The sequence below is a fragment of the Tiliqua scincoides genome, chromosome 2 (assembly GCF_035046505.1).
Source record: "Tiliqua scincoides isolate rTilSci1 chromosome 2, rTilSci1.hap2, whole genome shotgun sequence".
In the NCBI taxonomy this organism is placed as follows: Eukaryota; Metazoa; Chordata; class Lepidosauria; order Squamata; family Scincidae; genus Tiliqua; species Tiliqua scincoides.
The window spans coordinates 127863427-127880403 of NC_089822.1; the positions used below are offsets into that span (position 1 = coordinate 127863427).

At 45.4% G+C, this 16977-nt stretch overlaps 2 protein-coding genes across 6 annotated transcripts in view; one reads left to right on the top strand and one right to left on the bottom strand.

The window, feature by feature from the left end:
• Positions 1-2946: 2946 nt before the first annotated feature.
• HNRNPA1 (heterogeneous nuclear ribonucleoprotein A1) lies at positions 2947-12755 on the bottom strand. Of its 3 annotated transcripts, XR_010793710.1 has the most exons (13): positions 12650-12755; positions 12523-12561; positions 10404-10520; positions 9804-9950; positions 9394-9604; positions 9208-9300; positions 9037-9129; positions 8801-8899; positions 8421-8531; positions 7284-7412; positions 7060-7123; positions 3536-3615; positions 2947-3076 (listed from the first exon to the last, which is right to left on the bottom strand). XR_010793710.1 is itself a non-coding variant. In XM_066614060.1 (12 exons), the coding sequence occupies exons 1-11, from the start codon at positions 12662-12664 to the stop codon at positions 7068-7070; spliced, it is 1110 nt and encodes a 369-aa protein (XP_066470157.1). In that variant the 5' UTR covers positions 12665-12755; the 3' UTR covers positions 6675-6831; positions 7060-7067. The 3 variants fall into 3 exon arrangements, 2 of the variants coding, with proteins under 2 accessions (XP_066470157.1, XP_066470158.1); XM_066614060.1 differs by lacking the exons at positions 2947-3076; positions 3536-3615 and adding an exon at positions 6675-6831; XM_066614061.1 differs by lacking the exons at positions 2947-3076; positions 3536-3615; positions 12523-12561 and adding an exon at positions 6675-6831 and having other exon boundaries at positions 12650-12754.
• A 610-nt stretch (positions 12756-13365) lies between these two features.
• CBX5 (chromobox 5) overlaps positions 13366-16977 on the top strand; it is a 73198-nt gene continuing 69586 nt past the window's right edge. Inside the window, exon 1 of one of the 3 annotated variants that reach the window (XM_066614620.1) lies at positions 13366-13454. The gene's annotated coding sequence lies outside the window, so the exon portion shown is untranslated. Of the gene's footprint in view, positions 13455-13539; positions 13574-13822; positions 13965-16977 lie in introns of those variants that run through there. The other 2 variants (XM_066614622.1, XM_066614621.1) reach the window with 2 other exon arrangements.

Genomic DNA, 16977 nt, shown 5'->3' on the forward strand with positions numbered 1-16977 from the left:
GAGAAACATTTGCTTCATGTATTTTTCCTGCTAAAGTAAGAGTCCTCAGCAATTTTCAAAAACAGGGCAACAAATGGTCTGCAGGTGAGCCATGTAAGTTTGGGGGAAGGTCATAGTTGGGCCATTGCCCAACAGCAATGTGGGCCTCCCCAGCAATACAGTGTGTCCTGTCAACTGTTAAACCTGCTGGTGTGTCCTGACAAGTTTAGTGCCTTCTCAGGGTGGCATGAGATGAAAAAGATTGATCCTACATCTTCCAGCTACTAGGATAAAGTCTTAAACAGATTTAGAGACAGCACAGGATCAAAGAGAAAGGTAAGAGAAAGGTAGTAAGAAAGATGACAGCCTGTACCTACTCATTGGTATTTTTAATTAATGTGCTCTACAGATCTCTACATAGATGTGTTCTACAGATCTCTTTCCAATTGCTTGTACAGGAAAAGCCAAATGCCCCATCATGTGGCCACTTTCTTTTCAGGAAGTCACATTTCACTAACTCTTTACAGAATCTCTTGTGTGAGTGGCATAGCTAATGAACATGTAGCCCGGTGCAGAGCTCAAAATGATGCCCTGGAAGTGACGTCACACTCGGGCTTTTTAAAAAGTGCAAATTGGGGGAAAACCTGCCTCCCCCCCAGCAGTTCACCATACACTTGATCTGCCACCTCTCCCCAGCCAGTGGCATAGCTAAAATGTATATATGCTACCCAGTGGCATCACTAGGATTTGCGTCACCCAGTGTGGGAGGCCAGCGCGTCACCCCATGTAGTGGGCGGGACAACAGCCAGATGGGTGTGGTGATGTACCATCGCCCCACCACCACCAGTTTTTTGGCTGTACCTTTTATTAGAACACAGATATTTCAATGTGGATTGTTTCATTGCATTCTGCATGAAATTATGCATTGAGTGATATATAACATGATGGTATTATTTCTCCAAATTCTGATTTTAGTGATTTTGAAAACTTGTAGAGTCTCACACACACACACCCGTGTCAACTTACTAACAACTTATTGCAGTATTTCTCAAACTTTTAGCACTGGGACCCACTTTTTAGAATGAAAATCTGTCCAGGACCCATTGGAAGTGATGTCATGGCCAGAAGTGACATCATCAAGCAATTAAAATAAATAATTATAATTAAATTAAAATAAAGTAATTAAATAAGGGGGAGCCAGTCCTGTTCCACCAAGTGAATCTACTCTGAAGTAAGTCCTATTGTGGTCAATGGGGCTTACTCTCAGGAAAGTGTGGGTAGGATTGCAGCCTGTGAGCCCAATCTTATGCATATCTACTCTGAAGTAAGTCCCATAGTGGTCAATGGGGCTTACTCTGTAGTCTGCCTGCAATAACCCCCCCCCCAAAAAGAATCAGTGAGATTTCCAGCCCTCCCAGTGCCCCGTTTAAAGTTCTTCTATTACAAGCATATCAATACAAAGACCTACCTGGCTTTGCAAGTGCAAGACAGAAAACTTTCCCCTTACCAGCTCAAGCCTCTTTTTTGTTTTTCAAAGGGGGGGGGGGTAAGGCCACCTTCTGTTGCACTCCAGCTCCATTGGATCAGGACCCTTCCGGTGTTCTCACACGCCCCTTTGACTGGCCTGACCACCAGCCAAGGCATGCCTGCCTACTCCTGAGTAAATGCAACTGTGAGGCTGCTTTCCTTCCCATAGGGCTCTATAGACTGGGAGGGGGGCACCTCCTTCTCCGGGTGTTTCTGGGGGCTGCACTCATTGGATGAGGACCATTCTGACGTCCTTGGAGCCTCTCAGCCTGTCTTGACTAAGGCAAGTCCACCTGCTCACAAGTAAACACAGCCACCTGGCTTAGTTTTGTGCTCAGACGCTCAGCTGGAAGGAGCTTCTCGGGTGTTTTGGGGGGGCTGCATTCATTGGATTGGGACCATTCTGGTGTTGTTGTATTCCTCTCAGCCTGCCCTTGGACTCTCTTGGACAGCCTGCTCTGATGGACTATGGCAAATACACCTACGCACAAGTAACTTTCCATAGGGCTCCATGCATTTTTCCTTCCAGTTTTTTGGCCGTAACTTTTGAACAAAAGGAGTGATTTTAATTGTTTTTTGCACTGCACGCCGTTGGCCATTCTGCATGTGTACGCATGATGCGGTAGCCCCTAAGCCCACAGATGTTAGCACATTCTCCCCCAGGGCACGTCACCTAGCGCAGCCTGCACACCCCTAGCGATGCCAGTAATGCTACCTGGAATCAAAGATTGTGTAGCCCACACTCCAAGACAAAATCAAATTTAATTAAATAAAAAATGTGCCCCTTATTGGTTAGAGGCACTGTGCTGGGGTAAAGAGGGATGGTTATTCTCCCCCTGCTAACTATAAGAGGAGCACCACTTGAAAAAGTGCCTCTAACAGTTAGCAGAAGTAGCTGTGTTATGATACATGGAAAAGAGAGCTGACTAATATTTACACCTTAGTGGTTCCATGCTGTATCATAACATCTCAGTGGCTCTCAGAATAATCTCTCTCATGGGTCAGTTTTTTCCCCATAAGGCAGTTGCGTTTTCGTTTTCTGGTTTATTAGCCATAACTTTTGATAGAACACAGATATTCAAATGGGGTTTGTTTCATTGCATTCCGATTTAAATTGCCTTTCCAGTGATATGTAAGATGGTATTATTCGTACATACCAAATTCACAATTTTGGTGTCAAGCTCAGCTTGTTGCCCTCCTAAGGCTTGTTGCCCGGTGCAACTGCTACCCCCTTAGCTACCCCACTGCTCTTGACAGTGCTAAGCTAGGCCTAATTAAGTCCAAGCCCTTTACACACACATACACACACCCACAATGGCTTCTTCAAAAAGCAGCTTCCCCCACACCACTCCCTTCTTGCCAAAGAAATGCCTTCCAATATCTGCAGTTATTTTAAGCTAGTGTCAATTGTTAATCACGTTCAAGTATCAAAACACACAATAGTTACTAAAAATGTTTTATTAAATACATACAAAAGCAGGTTATTCATGTGAATTTCTCACACAATACAACTACTCAGTAGCCATTAAACTTTCACTGAAAGATTTATAGTAGGACAAGTTGAAGAGCCCTGCAAGAGAACAGACCAAAATTTGTTAAAACAAGACACTAAACTATTTAGACATTTCTCTGTAGCTCAAACAGCATTTTATTAGTCTATACAAGCTACATGTCTACCCCTACAATTGGCTGTGATGAACCTGGCTCATCCCATTTCATTTAGATCAGTGTTTCTTAAACTGTGGGTCAGGATAAGTCCCCATTCATTTCAATATTTCATTTTTAATATATTAGACTTGATGCTACGATGATGTGAGACTGCATTTGGAGAAATGTTACAGACCTGTACTTCTAACAAGCTACTATGTATATTTTAACAATTATAGTAAACGGGACTTTTGCAGCCTAGATTAAAAATGGTCCTGCTTGATGATGTCACTTCTGGTCATGACATCACTTCCAGTGGGTCCCACTAAATGTGTGAGAATGCTTTTGCCTCTCCCAACTTCTTTAGATTCGCTGGTTTTACCTTTTAAGGAAAAAAGGATGATCCACAGGTATCCATCAGAATGGAAGAAAGTCATTCAACGTTGGACAGCTCCTCTTCTCCTATAAGAAGGAAGACCTGTTAATATCACTCAGTATAAACACACTCCATTACTTTTAACAGATGCCTTACATAAAAAAATATTCCCACCCCCAGAAGCCAGCTGCTTTTACAGCAGCAGCCAGTGCATTGTGATACTATGCTCAGGTCTTTAAGCTGACAAAGCCACTCAAAACAGGAGAGGCAGTACTTCCATTAAAATACATTTCACTAGCCATGTTGTCAGGCCAATGACAAGTCTTTCTTAAAAAAAATATATAAATTAGCGTTATGTTCTACCCATCTAATCCTTGCATATTATAGCACTGGGCAAAAATTTTTTAAAGTAGCAGCTGAACACACAAAGTAAACTCAGCCTCTAAGTATATCAGGATAACAAAACTGTATAGGACATAAGTAAAATCTGTTCTTACCTACCAGTACAGTAATATAACCTTTCCTTCCTTCTGCGTCTGACTGCTAGTCCTAAGAGCAAGGATCCTTACTCTCGTCTGCCTCCTTCCGGTGGTCACTGAGCATTCCTTTCTAGTCAGCAGAAGCCTGCACCTGGCTTATCTGTCCACTCGACTCAACACACGTGTCTACTCTCAGCTGTGGTAGCGTCTGAGCTGGAAGCCATTCGGAGCTATGCTTGCTAGCCGTTCCTAGTAGCTGAATCATCTGCATGCCTCCTGGATTTGTAAAGCTACTTAGTTTTCGGATCCTGGCGTGCTCTCCTCTGTTGTGGTTATGCTATCATGCCAAAAACGAGTATGAATCCTGAGGTCTCGTCTCCCTCAAACAGAATAAGGATCCACCTGCCATTGCAAACTCAGCCACGTAAAACCCATCAGAGCTATTAAAATTTTTGCATTCTAATTAACGACCATTGACCAATTAGAAACAAAGTTTATACATACACATGAACTATAACTTTAAACAGGCTGGCAGCACAGATTAAGTTGGTTCTGGCCCGCAAGATGCTAGAAAGGCATCTTAGCATTTGGGTCTCAATGAAAACTGGGCCCAAAACAGTGTCTTCTACACCAGCATTTGTCCCCCACTGTACTTGGTCAATCTATTGGTAGTTCTACCAGAAGCAACATCACAATCACTGGTAAGAGACTCAGGAAGCCCAAGAAGGCTTTTCTTAGTGCATAAAAAGAGCATGCTGGAGCTCTGCCTACAGAGCTGAGCCTCCTACTGCTGCTTGTTACGTTGCATTGCTGGTCTCGCTGACAGGTGCAGTGGGTCTGGGGGGGTCCCATAAGTACTACGGGACACCACCTCATTTACCACCAGGAGTACTCGTACCACTGGCTGAGAAACACTGTTCTACACCAAACCCCTGCACTTTAAGTACAGTTATAGCTCCACCTCATGAAATGGTTAGAGAACCAGAAAAGCCTTAAGACAGCTCAGAGGGGAGGGATCCAGGGAGGTCCTGGACTGCTATAGACTGCACTGAGGGGAAATGCCCAAGGTTGTTGCATCATAGAAACAAAAAGGAACAGTTAAGTCCATAAAAACCTCTGGAGTTCCAAAATGCAACAGGATCAATATGATACTGCCTCCTCCTTGGATGAACAGTATTTTAGGAAGAATAATCAAATTCTTATCTTCAAAAATGACTTGCTATTAATCCAGTCAGAACAGTCTTTTATAATCTTATTCCCCAGTACAAACTAGATCTGAACCTGAAAGTGCATATTGTGTACGCTCAACCCAGGTTTTTCAAGACATATTGTGCATGCTCAACCCGGGATTTCCCCCAATCCCACACTAACATAACCCTGCAGCTCAGCCATTATAGTCAGTAGACAATTTGACTTCCTTCTGCCTTCAGTGGTATCTATTTTTAGGCGCTAATCCCAAGGATTCAAAAAGTGCCAAACTCTTCTGTAAAGATACCCATCTGTTCAATAGGGGAATACCACTTGCTCTACCAATATACTTGGGAGGTTTTAAAAACTAGCTCTTTGGACCTAGTATTAGCACCCCCCTCCCACTTTTCTCATGTACCAAAGATCCTATAGCAATGGGGGATCACAGCTCAGAGGTAGAGCACCTGCTCTGTTTTGCCACTCCCACCCCCCAGTTCGATCCTTAGCATCTCCAGGTAAGGGTCAGAAAAATTCGTCTGAAACTCTGGAGAGCCTATTCCACTAAGCATGAACACCGCTGAGCTAGATGAACAAATAGTCTGACTTGGTACAAGATAGCCACCAATGTTTCAACTCTCCATTTCTGTAACATCTTGACAGAGTAAGAACTTATCTAGCTATACCGTGAGATTCTGCAGCAGCTCCAAACCAAGTGAATTTAATCACCTAGAACAGGTCTCCAAACTGCAGACTGATGCATTAAGAAAGCTTTCCCTACATGGTGCTTACTATTCCATGTGGCAGCCTCTTATCTATCCAGCTGATCTGCTTACAACTTGCGCCAGGCAGCCACTTCTGCTGCCTTTTGCCCCAACAGGCTGCACTTGAAATTTCCAGGGGGAAGCAGCTGGGTAGTGTGTGATTATGAGCAGATCAGCTGTAAAGATAAGAGGCTGCACAGAAAGGCAAGTGCTGTACAGCACAGGGAAAGCCTTTTCTTAAGGCTGAATCCAGCCCACATGCTGCAGTTTGGAGCCTGCTGATCTAGAGCAGCAGACACTAGTAAGCAACACAGCAGCTATTTAACAACCAGGATTCCCCCGAACCAAAACAGCTTTTACATACACAGTTGACAGTGGCTGCTATGCCACTTGCAAGTGTGGACAGCCTTATCAGTGGTTTAATCTGTATGTGAAGGACACCACTGTACTTGGATGTCGATGTTCTTTTAAGCTAAGCCTGCAAAATCATGCAGCTAAAATCAGTACATGTAACTTACAGTAAACTAAGTTTTACACAGCACATTTTTTTAAAAAAAGAGACACATTTATTCAGCGTCATGATCAGTCTATTACAGTTTGCAATCAACAGCATGGGTGTGGAAAAAAATAATCTACATAAAAACCCTTGTTGGAATGCTTTGCACTTTCCACAAAACACAAAAACTAAAATATCCTGGTATACAGTTAGTCACGAATACAGTCCTGATGTTCGCAAACAAGCATTTGTCTAAACACATGTCTTCATGAGGCAGTTCTACCCTGCCACAACTGTGTTTGGCTGAGTTCACAACTGTGGTAACCTGTAGCTTCCCTGTCACTTCTCTGGCTCTCCTCTCCTGCTAAGCTTTGTTTCCTGTTGAATAATATGGAATAAAGTTGTTAATCTAAACATATTGAGACTCAAGGCTACAACCCAACAGCAAGTTTGTTCCCACCGATTGCCAATCCATATATTAGCTTTAACATCTGCATTTCAGTCCAAGTATGCTTAAGCTATTTGATAACTTGCTCAACTACATTAAGTTACTATTAAATATGCTGTACTAATGAATTATCTGAAGAGAACGAATAAAATTCTTACCTAGAAATTTAAAATCTCCTTCCACCACCATAGCTGCCACTGCTGCCAGAGCCACCATAGCCACCTAAAAAAGAAAAATGTTTCAGAGAGCTGTGAGGTAGAGATGGAAAACTGAAAGAGGGCAAAGCCCAGAAAAAGATAAATCCTGGCTTAAAGCAGAGGATCAAGCCAGAGACTGTGTGGCTTTCAGCTTCTCGACCACTAGTGCCTCATTTTATGCTTACCACCACTCCCGCCATATGGACCAGAGCTCCTGCCTCCAAAGTTGCCTCCTTTCATGGGCCCAAAGTTTGAAGACTGATTGTTGTAACTGCCAAAATCATTATAGTTTCCACCGCCTCCAAAGTTGCTTCCTGAATAAAATAAATAAATGTATAAAGAATTATCAAAGCAAGCTTCCTTCAAGGCTCATTATGCTGCCCAACAAAAGCAAGTTAACCTTTCCCCATTCTATCTTCTCGTTACGCATTCAGAGATGTACTGTCCCATTAATGCATGCCGCCCTCATCTCATCCATGCACTACTTGGAAAACACAGAATTCCTCCTACACTTGTTTTGTAATGGTCGTTACAGAGGCCATTCACCCTAACACTTATGGTTCAAATGAAACAGTTTGCTATCAAGCATGCAGCTAAAAATTTGATTTCATTTGCTATTTCACAGTGAAAATGAAATGCGCATGTAGCTAAACATCAATTTTTTTTTTTGCTGTTAGCAGTTCTTCGGATGCAGAAAGTGATTCCTGCATTGTCAAGTCGTTTCGTAAAAGAACACAAGCAGCAAGTCTTCCAGCTCCTTTATTACCTACAGCTGTGGTTCTCAAATTTTTTGGGAGCTTTACTCCCAAAGTCTTTGTGGGGGAGGATCAAGGACAGCAACGCAATCCCCATGATTGCATTGCTAAGGGGGGCAAGGGGGTGCCTTTACTCATTGTGTGTTCAGGCAAGCAGCAGGAGGTGTGGGGAGCCCTTCGCAGCCCTCCACAGGGTTCCCTGAGGCTTTAAATCTTCAGAAATAGCAAGTGCAAGTCACTTCTAGTATGTGAACACAGTTAGGAGGTGGCTTGCACTTGCCATTTTTGAAGATTCCAAGCCTCAGGGGGCCCTCAGATGGCTGCACGGGGCTCGCTGCACCTCCTACTGTTTGTCCTAACAGACAGTAATATAATATTTCAAATTGACTGCAGTAGGTTTTTGTTGAAGCCACATAAGTGGCAATGTCCTTCTAACTTATGAAGTTTGCTTGTGAAAGAATTCAGAGCTTAGAATCCAAAAAAACAGAAACATCTAGATCAATAAACGAGACAGTTAAGTTCCATTTGAGTACCAGCATATTCTTGGTGGTTATCCATTATGCTTACCGCCACTGCCGCCACCAAAGCCACCACCTCCATTGTTATAGCCATCATAACTGCCACTGCTGCCATAACCCCTGCTTCCTCCAGTGTATCCAGGGCCACTACCTCCATAACCTACAAGAAGGATGAGACAGATTCTTGTTAAGTTATTACAGCATAAAGTTCTCTGTGAGCAAGTTCATAATGGAGTATCTACTGTGGAAAAAATCCATGCAAGAACTAGGGCCTGCTTACTTCCTCCTTAAACAATATTGCTCACTACATATAAAGATAAGCCTACTGACACCTAGACAATAGGGCCTGCTTACTTTCTCCTTAAACAATATTGCTCACTACATATAAAGATAAGCCTACCGACACCTAGACAATAAATTTAAGCTTACCATCACTGCCAAATCCATTGTAGCCATCACCACTGCCTCCATAGCCACCTCCACCACCACCACCACTGCCGCCGCTGCCACTGCGACTGCCAAATCCTCCTATAAGACAGAAAAGTTGTTAGCTTATGTGCTAATTCCCAGTGATTTGTAGTCAGTTGCCTTATTTAAAACCTATGCAAGATGATGTCTGGGACCAGATATTTCTAACTCAGCTAGATTGAAAAAAGTAAACTTACCACGCCCACCAAAGCTGCTGCCACGGTTAAAGTTGTCACTGCCACCAAATCCACCTCCACGGCCACTCCCAAAACTGCCGGAGCTACTACGGCCTAACATGAGAAATGATCAGTAATACCGAATTATCACCACCGCTACCTCTCCCGGTTTGGTCTCAATGGGAAACTCACCTCTCTGGCTGGATGAGGCACTGGCCATTTCCTGTTTTGACAAAGCTTTTCTGACTTCACAGTTATGCCCATTCACAGTGTGGTATTTCTGAACTAAACACAACAGATGAAGAGTCAGCAATTTCTTTGCAGGCAATTAACCAGAAAACATCCAAATTAGAATGTATTGCAAGTAATATTACTTACTGACAATCTTGTCGACAGAGTCATGGTCATCAAAAGTAACAAAGGCAAACCCTCTCTTTTTGCCACTGCCACGGTCAGTCATTATCTCTATAACTTCAATTTTGCCATACTGTTCAAAGTAGTCCCTTAAGTGGTGCTCTTCTGTATCTTCCTTAATTCCTCCAACAAAGATTTTCTTCACTGTCAAGTGAGCTCCAGGCCTTTGAGAGTCCTACAATTAACATATGTCAAAGGCAATATTAGGCATTTACAGTTGTAAATAACTTGAAACATTACCCAATCAGCAGTTTAAGAAGTTCTAGTTAACTTTATACAGAGACACAATGTTTCAGGCCTTTAGGGAGGGACCAGTAATAGCATTGTGGGTCATGCCTATAAGTTTTAGTTGTGCAGATGACAGCAGTTCTTACCTCTCGAGATACCGCCCTCTTTGGTTCAACAACTCTACCATCAACTTTGTGCGGTCTGGCATTCATAGCAGCATCAACCTCTTCCACTGTTGAGTAAGTGACAAATCCAAAGCCCCTAGAACGCTTAGTATTTGGATCTCTCATCACCTAGGACAACAAAAAGCCTATAAGAGCTATAAGAGTACAAATGCACTATTACTAGATAGTTAATTTACAATAATCCTAATAACTTCATCACATTCAAGTTCATTATGCATTCCAGACTCATCACATCAAGCAGCATACTACTCTCCAACAGGTGTCTCTTCACACAGAGAGCCAGGATGGTGTAGTGGTTCTGGAGTTGGACTTAGATGTGGAAGATTCAGGTTCAAATCTCTGCCCAGCCAGGAAGTTTTCTGGATGACCTTGGACCAGTCACTATCTCTCAGCCTAACCTACCTCACCAGCTTATTGCGAGAACAGGAGGGAAGACAGGAGGGAAGGAAGCATGTACACCACCCTAAGCTCTTTAGAGAAGGGTGGCATAAGAATGCAAAAAAGACAATCATGTAAGGTCCAGAGTACCATGCTTCTTCCCAAAATTGAATGCACACTCACCACACAGTCTGTAAGCGTGCCCCATTGTTCAAAATGACTGCGAAGGCTCTCATCTGTCGTTTCAAAACTGAGGCCACCAATAAACAGTTTGCGCAGCTGTTCAGGCTCTTTGGGGGACTGTAAGAGAAAGAACAGGGTGAAATAAAAACAGGAAGATTGCCTGTATATTCAATTTGAATGAGTGGGGACTGTGTAAGACACACCCACCCAGGCCACAACATACAACTGAGGACACCTACACTTGCTGAGCAATAGAAAGCATTGGGGCACCTCTGCCCCCCAGGGGACAAGACCACATTACAAATTCAGGAGCAATGAATTCTTCCCAGATCATCACTCTAGCTCCAAGTACTTATTTATGTAGTACCATTCATGTAACCCAATTTGATGCTCATCTACTTATAAGCATATCTCACTATATTCAGTGGAACTTACTTCCAAGTAAAATGCTAATAGGATTGCAGTTTAGTCAACCACGTTCCTTTTCAATATGTACTAGACATATAGGTCAAATTTGCTTAAATCTTTGGCGCTAAAGACATCACATCAACTCCTTTCTTACAAAGATTGAAGGTAACAAAACACGGTGGGAAAGCTTGCCAACGATTTCCCAAAATAGTTATACTTCCCAACACCCAGGCCAGCCACTACAGAATTGTGTAAAAGGGGTCTACATGAATCATCCCCTGGGAGATAAAGAGACCTGGGGATGGGAAAAGAAAAACTAAAGAACTATAATCTATAATTGTAGAATTACAGCGTTTTAATAATTTTAGATGTGAGGCAGAGCAAGCTTTATACCCTACAGTCCCAATGTTTTTTCACTTACATACCCTTTGCAGCCCATTTCCATGTACTGTACCCCTCGTGGTAGGCCCGCAAGGCATTCTGATGCAGACCTCCCTTTTTTGGCCATTAGTAGATTCTTTTTCAAGTACATAAGAAGAGCCCCACTGGACAAGCCAAATACAACTAGTTCAGTTTCCTGTGTCTCACAGTGGCCCACCCAATGCCTTAGGGCCCAAATCTAACCAACTCACCAACACTGGTGCAGCCACAATGCAACCCTGAGGCAAGCGAACAAGCATTCCCTTGTCTTCAGGAGGCCCCGGCAACTGCCTTCCCACCCCAGGATGCAGCGCAAGCCCCACTGGCACGGCTGCACTGGAACATTGGTTAGGACTGGTCCCTCTGGCAGCACACAAGGCAACAAAACACTTGCATACTGGTCCCCTCCCTTAATTGCCCCTAAAGGTCCTGATGAGTACCCCCGGGGGTACACATGCGCGGGGGGGGGGGGGAACCACAGCCCTACAGAACAGATTAAGGCCGTGTGCTCCAAGGCAGTGCCTTTTAAGGCAGGCACTTAAGTCCTAATGCTCACTTACTTGGCAGTGATCTCATTGAACACAGTGGGCCTCGCTTCCGAGTAAACATGCACTATCTCGAGTCCAAAAAAGGGGGTGGGGGAGAGAAGCGTTAAGAGGGAAACCACAAAATGAGAAGGAACTTCCCCTTATTTGGAGGGGGGGGAGAACAGGCAGGTGATGCGCAGACAGAAAGCGAGCGAGCGGCCACGTGGCGCACAGAACCAGTTCACAAAGGCTTTCTTGAAACACACACCAGGAGGAGCAGAAGCGCGCATGCGCAAACGCAGCGCCCCAACCTCCAGCATCACCAGCAAAGATGCGCATGCGCAGTCGCTCAGCATTCCAACCTGCACTAACAGCGGGGTAGAAGCGCGCATGCGCACACGCGGCGTTCCAGCCCCCTGCATCAGCCGCATGCGCACGCGCGGTGTTCCAACCCCCTGTACCAGCAGCAGCGGCGCGCGACATTCTAGCCTATTGCGCAGGCGCAGAAGCTGGGGCGCCTCAGGAAGAAGCAGCCATGAACGCCACGCAGCGCCAAGATGGCGCCTGCGCCGTGGAACCCAGTGCGCAAGCGCAGTGCGAGAGAGGCGAAGAAAAACAGGCCCAACCAGCAAAGAAAGGGAGACCAACCGCACGGGGGGAGGGTGCCTGGAGAAGCGGGAACAGGGCGAGGAGGGAGAGAAGAATAATCGAACAAGATTCGATTGAAGACACAACTCGGGTCAAGAGACGCTTCGCACACTTACTTCGTGAGGAGACAAATCGCACCCGTAATCGGACGATCCCTAAAGGCAAAGGAAACATAATTCCACAAAAACCGGCCACAGGAGTGGGTGGAAAGGGGCTGCAGCGGCGCCGGCGCCCGGCCCTTACCTCCGACTTCGACATGGCGACAGCGACACGCAGACGAGGCCCAGCCAATCTCCCCCCACGACGCTACCTCTCCCAGTAGCCGAGACGGAAAGAGGCAGAGTCAGCAGTGCACCGCCGCCTCACTGGCAACGCCGGCCCCCCGCCCTCTCTCATAGGCCGCTTACTGAGCCTTCTTAGTCTCCCATTGGACGCTTCGCAGAATATCCGCTTCCCATTGGACGGCCAGCTGTGGGTCCGCCCCTTTCCGCCGGCTTTAGCCCCGCCTCGTTGACTATTGGTTGCTTCTTCTGTCACTCCCCTCTGCAAAACTTTCCCGCCCTGTACTCTTCAGGCACCCAATCGTAAGGTCCCTCAGTTCCCCTTCTTTTCATTCGGAACGCAGACGTCTTGCCATTGGTTGAAGCTACCGGATGCCTGCAGCGATTAGGTAGTGTACCCGCCGCTCAAGTCTAGTAGAGGCGGGAATTAAGTTGGAGAGTCTGCGCCTTTAGTATTAGCAGTCGGTGCTTTATAGATCTTGGAGGACCCGTGAGAGTAGAAAGGGAAAGCGACAGTGTAGGAGATAAAACTTGTTCCCTTCCAAGCAGGTGTGTCGCGTGCCCCAACACCTGCGCATGCGTCGTGAAGTGCTGCTTCTGAGGACGGAGCTGCGCGCGCCTCACGCCAGCGCAGAGAGGCGGAGGGGCTGGCGCCTGCGCACTAGAAGGCTGTTTTGGCGGGCGTTGCGCAGAAGCGGCGACTGTGTGGGGGTTACAGCCCAGGGAGGGGGAAGTTGGTTTCGTACCAAGCCCGTTACTTTCCCCAGGTGAGCGAGCGAGGGGAGACCGTCGGGGGTGGGCAGCGCGTTACCGGGAGCGCCGGGGACTCGGAATGAGGGGGCGTGGCCACCACATTGGAAACCCTGCCTGCCTTCAGCCGCGAGAGGTACCGTTGAAAAAGGGGCGGTGCCTGTCCGTTGGGGGCGGGGCCCTTGCTTGCGACTGACAGTTTAACGGTTCGAAGAGTCGGTGGGAGGGGCCGCGCCGGAGCGTCGAAGCCTCTGCTCTTGGAGCAGTCGGGCGTTCCAGCCAATGAGAACGCGGCGGCCGCAGGGGGGGCGGGCACTGCTAGTTTTGATTGACGTCGAGCGGGGCCAATGACCGGACGCGCGGCCAGCAAGTATTCCAGAACGCAGCCGTCCTCCAGGGGTGAGGAGGCGGCGTGCAGGACGCTGCGAGGGTTTCCCGCCGCCAGCGCCCGTGGAGGGTCCCTCAGCTTCAACGCTCACCACCTTTCTTCCCCATTCAGGAGGCTGAGCCCTGCCTCCGTGTAGCCGGTGGGTCTGGGCCCGGTGGGTCACGAAACTGGCAGGGCAGACTCTGTCACACCCCTTGGCATTTGTCAGGAGGCAGCAGCTTCTGCGGCAGGGGCATCAACCTCGGCTCATGCAGGAGGCCGAGGTCGGCATTCACTGTGCCTGCTGGGGGCTGGAAATGGTGACCAGAAGCAAGCACTTCGTCCTCATAGAGAAACTCATTGGCTGCAAACGACAAGAGAAGCTAAGCAAGTCAGAGCTGTCATCACGCTGGGAGACCCCAGTTATCACAGGGGCCACATCCGGCCTGTGGGCCTTCTGTTTGGCACTTCTGCTCCAGGTGGTGGTGTAGCTGGAGGGGGGTGGGCAAGCGGCCCCCCCTCGGAGCCGTTCCCAGCCCTATGGCTCCATTTTGTTCCCCCCACTGGGAATGGCTCCGAAGGGAGGGGCTGCTTGCCTGCCTCCGTGCCCTGCCCCCTCCAGCTACGCCACTGGCTCCAGGGCCTCTGAAAAGTTTGTGAACTGCCACCCTAGGTCTTTAAGAAGCAGTGCGTGGCTTGTCAGGGGTCTGGTTGAGGTCTGCTGACCTGAGAAAACCTTTAAGGGAGAGTTCCCATAGAAATCCAAGAAGTTGTCTGTTTGCAAAGAAGCCTTGTGAATTATTTTTTGGGATTAGGTGCGTTTAATCATATTTCCTGTATGGAAATTCAATGCTATCTTTCCAGAACAAGTGTGCTCACTAACAGGTGGTGTAACAAAAATACCTTTGCTAGCTGGGCAAAGAGGCTTCTTTAAAGTTTTGTCCTTGTATGTTCAGTGGGGGGAGAGCATTTGTCCCTCCACACCCCAGCCTGGCGTCTTTTCCACTGACTGGGGCCAATTTTTCCTCTTTTTCTTTTTAGTAAGATTGTGAACCATTTGGGGAAGGGGCACCATTTGTTTAGTTACACAAACTGTGAGCTATTTTTTGTTGGAAGTGATATGCTGTATAAATATTCTTCTTAATAGTAACTATAAATAGAGCACGTTGGTTTGGATTATGTTGTTAAGAGCATAATCCAAATCTTTGGTCATGCATCCACAGGACTTGTGCACTGTAGAATTATTTCTGTCTAGAGATGAGATACAGGTTTCTCTGACTGTTCCTAGACATATGTAAAAATTCTAAGCAAAATGATCGCTTTGACAGCCACCATGCTAATCTTATATACACTTCTTATTATTATTTAGAAGTAACTTCAAGTAAATAGAGTGTGATTTACTTCTGAGTAACCGTTACATACAATCAAGTTGCAAGTGTCCAAACGATTCCATAAGCATGGTCTGTTAGGTTCTGGACAAAATAATATTTCTCCATGAGATAGTGTTCTCTGCTGTTGATTGGTAGTCAGAAATTCAGTATTCAAAACTTGAAACTGAATATATTGCAGAGCTGAAGTAGTTGAAGGACATAAAATCAGAGTGCCCGAAAATCCATATGAGCTCAGATGTAATCCTCCTACAATACAGGATGGCATCTCTGGATCTTTGAGCCTCTGAATTGCTTGTTCCTAAATCTGCTAGGAAGTCCGCAGTAATAAATACACTGTATGATGTAATTTATCATGCTAAACCTTATATTTTTCTTCATAGTTCAATTTTTACTTAGCAGAGTAGCTGTTTGTGAGTTTTTTTAGTTTTTAAGAGGTTGTGTGTACATTCTAACATGTTTGTATTAAATTCTGATTTCCTTTTAAACAGTTATTTAAAATACACAATTTCTCTGAAGGATTAAACTCCTCCTTTTCTAATCCACCCTGCTAAGAGTATGTACATCTACCTTTCCAGTAACTTGAGATGGGAATACAGGGGATAGGCTCTGTTATCTTTAACAGAGGTGCAGCAGCAATGATCAGCAGTTCACCTTCATCTAATTCTCTGTGCCCCCAATATTTTTTTACAGGTTTCATTTCTGTGGGTCTTAATATTGATAAAAACAACAGAAGAGGAACCTCAAAGGTGCACTAGAAATAATTTTGAAATAACACAGAAGACCGCTTCACTTTATTAATGTTCTTGAAGAAAAGTATCCATTTAGCTTGGCCCTAATAATTAAAAAACCTTTCTAGTGTTTCTTTTGGGGGTTTCTTTCCTTGTGGTTCTATAGTGGTGCCTTCCCATCTTTCTTTTGTTCTGTTTGTTGTGTGGTTACTGCTAGGTACAAGTAATCTTCTATACATCATTTTTTCCTTATTTTTACCTCTGTGTTGCATAATCGTAATGACTATTTTGTTTTCAATGTTTATGAATTACATTACTATTAGTAGTTAGCTTTATACAATTGTTTCTTGGGGGGAAAAACAGCAAATTTAAAATACAGTACCTTAGAACTGTAACAAAACACTTGACCTATAACAGCACTGTTGGATTAATTCAGGGGTGTCCAATGTTTTTGGCAGGAGGGCCACATCAGCTCTCTGACACTGTGTCGGGGGCCGGGGAAAAAAAAGAATTAATTTACATTTAAAATTTGAATACATTTACATAAGTTTACATAAATGAATATATTAAAGATGAACTTATATGAATGAATGAAGGTCTTGCAATAGCTCAATGCCTATAAAAGGCCTTGTACAAAACAAGGCTGGCCTTTCCTTTGCTGCTGCTGCTGCATCACAGATGAGAAAGAGCAAGCAGTGGAGGGAGCTCTCATCCCAGAGCTCACAGGAGAGGTCAAACAGTCACGCTGAGAGAAGTTGCATTGGGCCAGTGTGGGCTTCAACAAATCTCCGGAGGGCCGGAGACTGGGGGCTCCCTGAGGGCCACATTGAGAGGCCTCGAGGGCCGCAAGTGGCCCCCGGGCCGGGGTTTGGGCACCCCTGGATTAATTGATTAGTTTGCAATTTCCATAATTATTTTGTTTGAATTTTTCTTAATTAAAAAAAAATACTACACCTAATGGGCAGAATTTGAGGATTAAAAATTCTTAGGAAGGTTTTCACTTAATTTTTAAATCTATGGCATGGAAGGTTGTTGAAAACCATTGTGCCTCTAT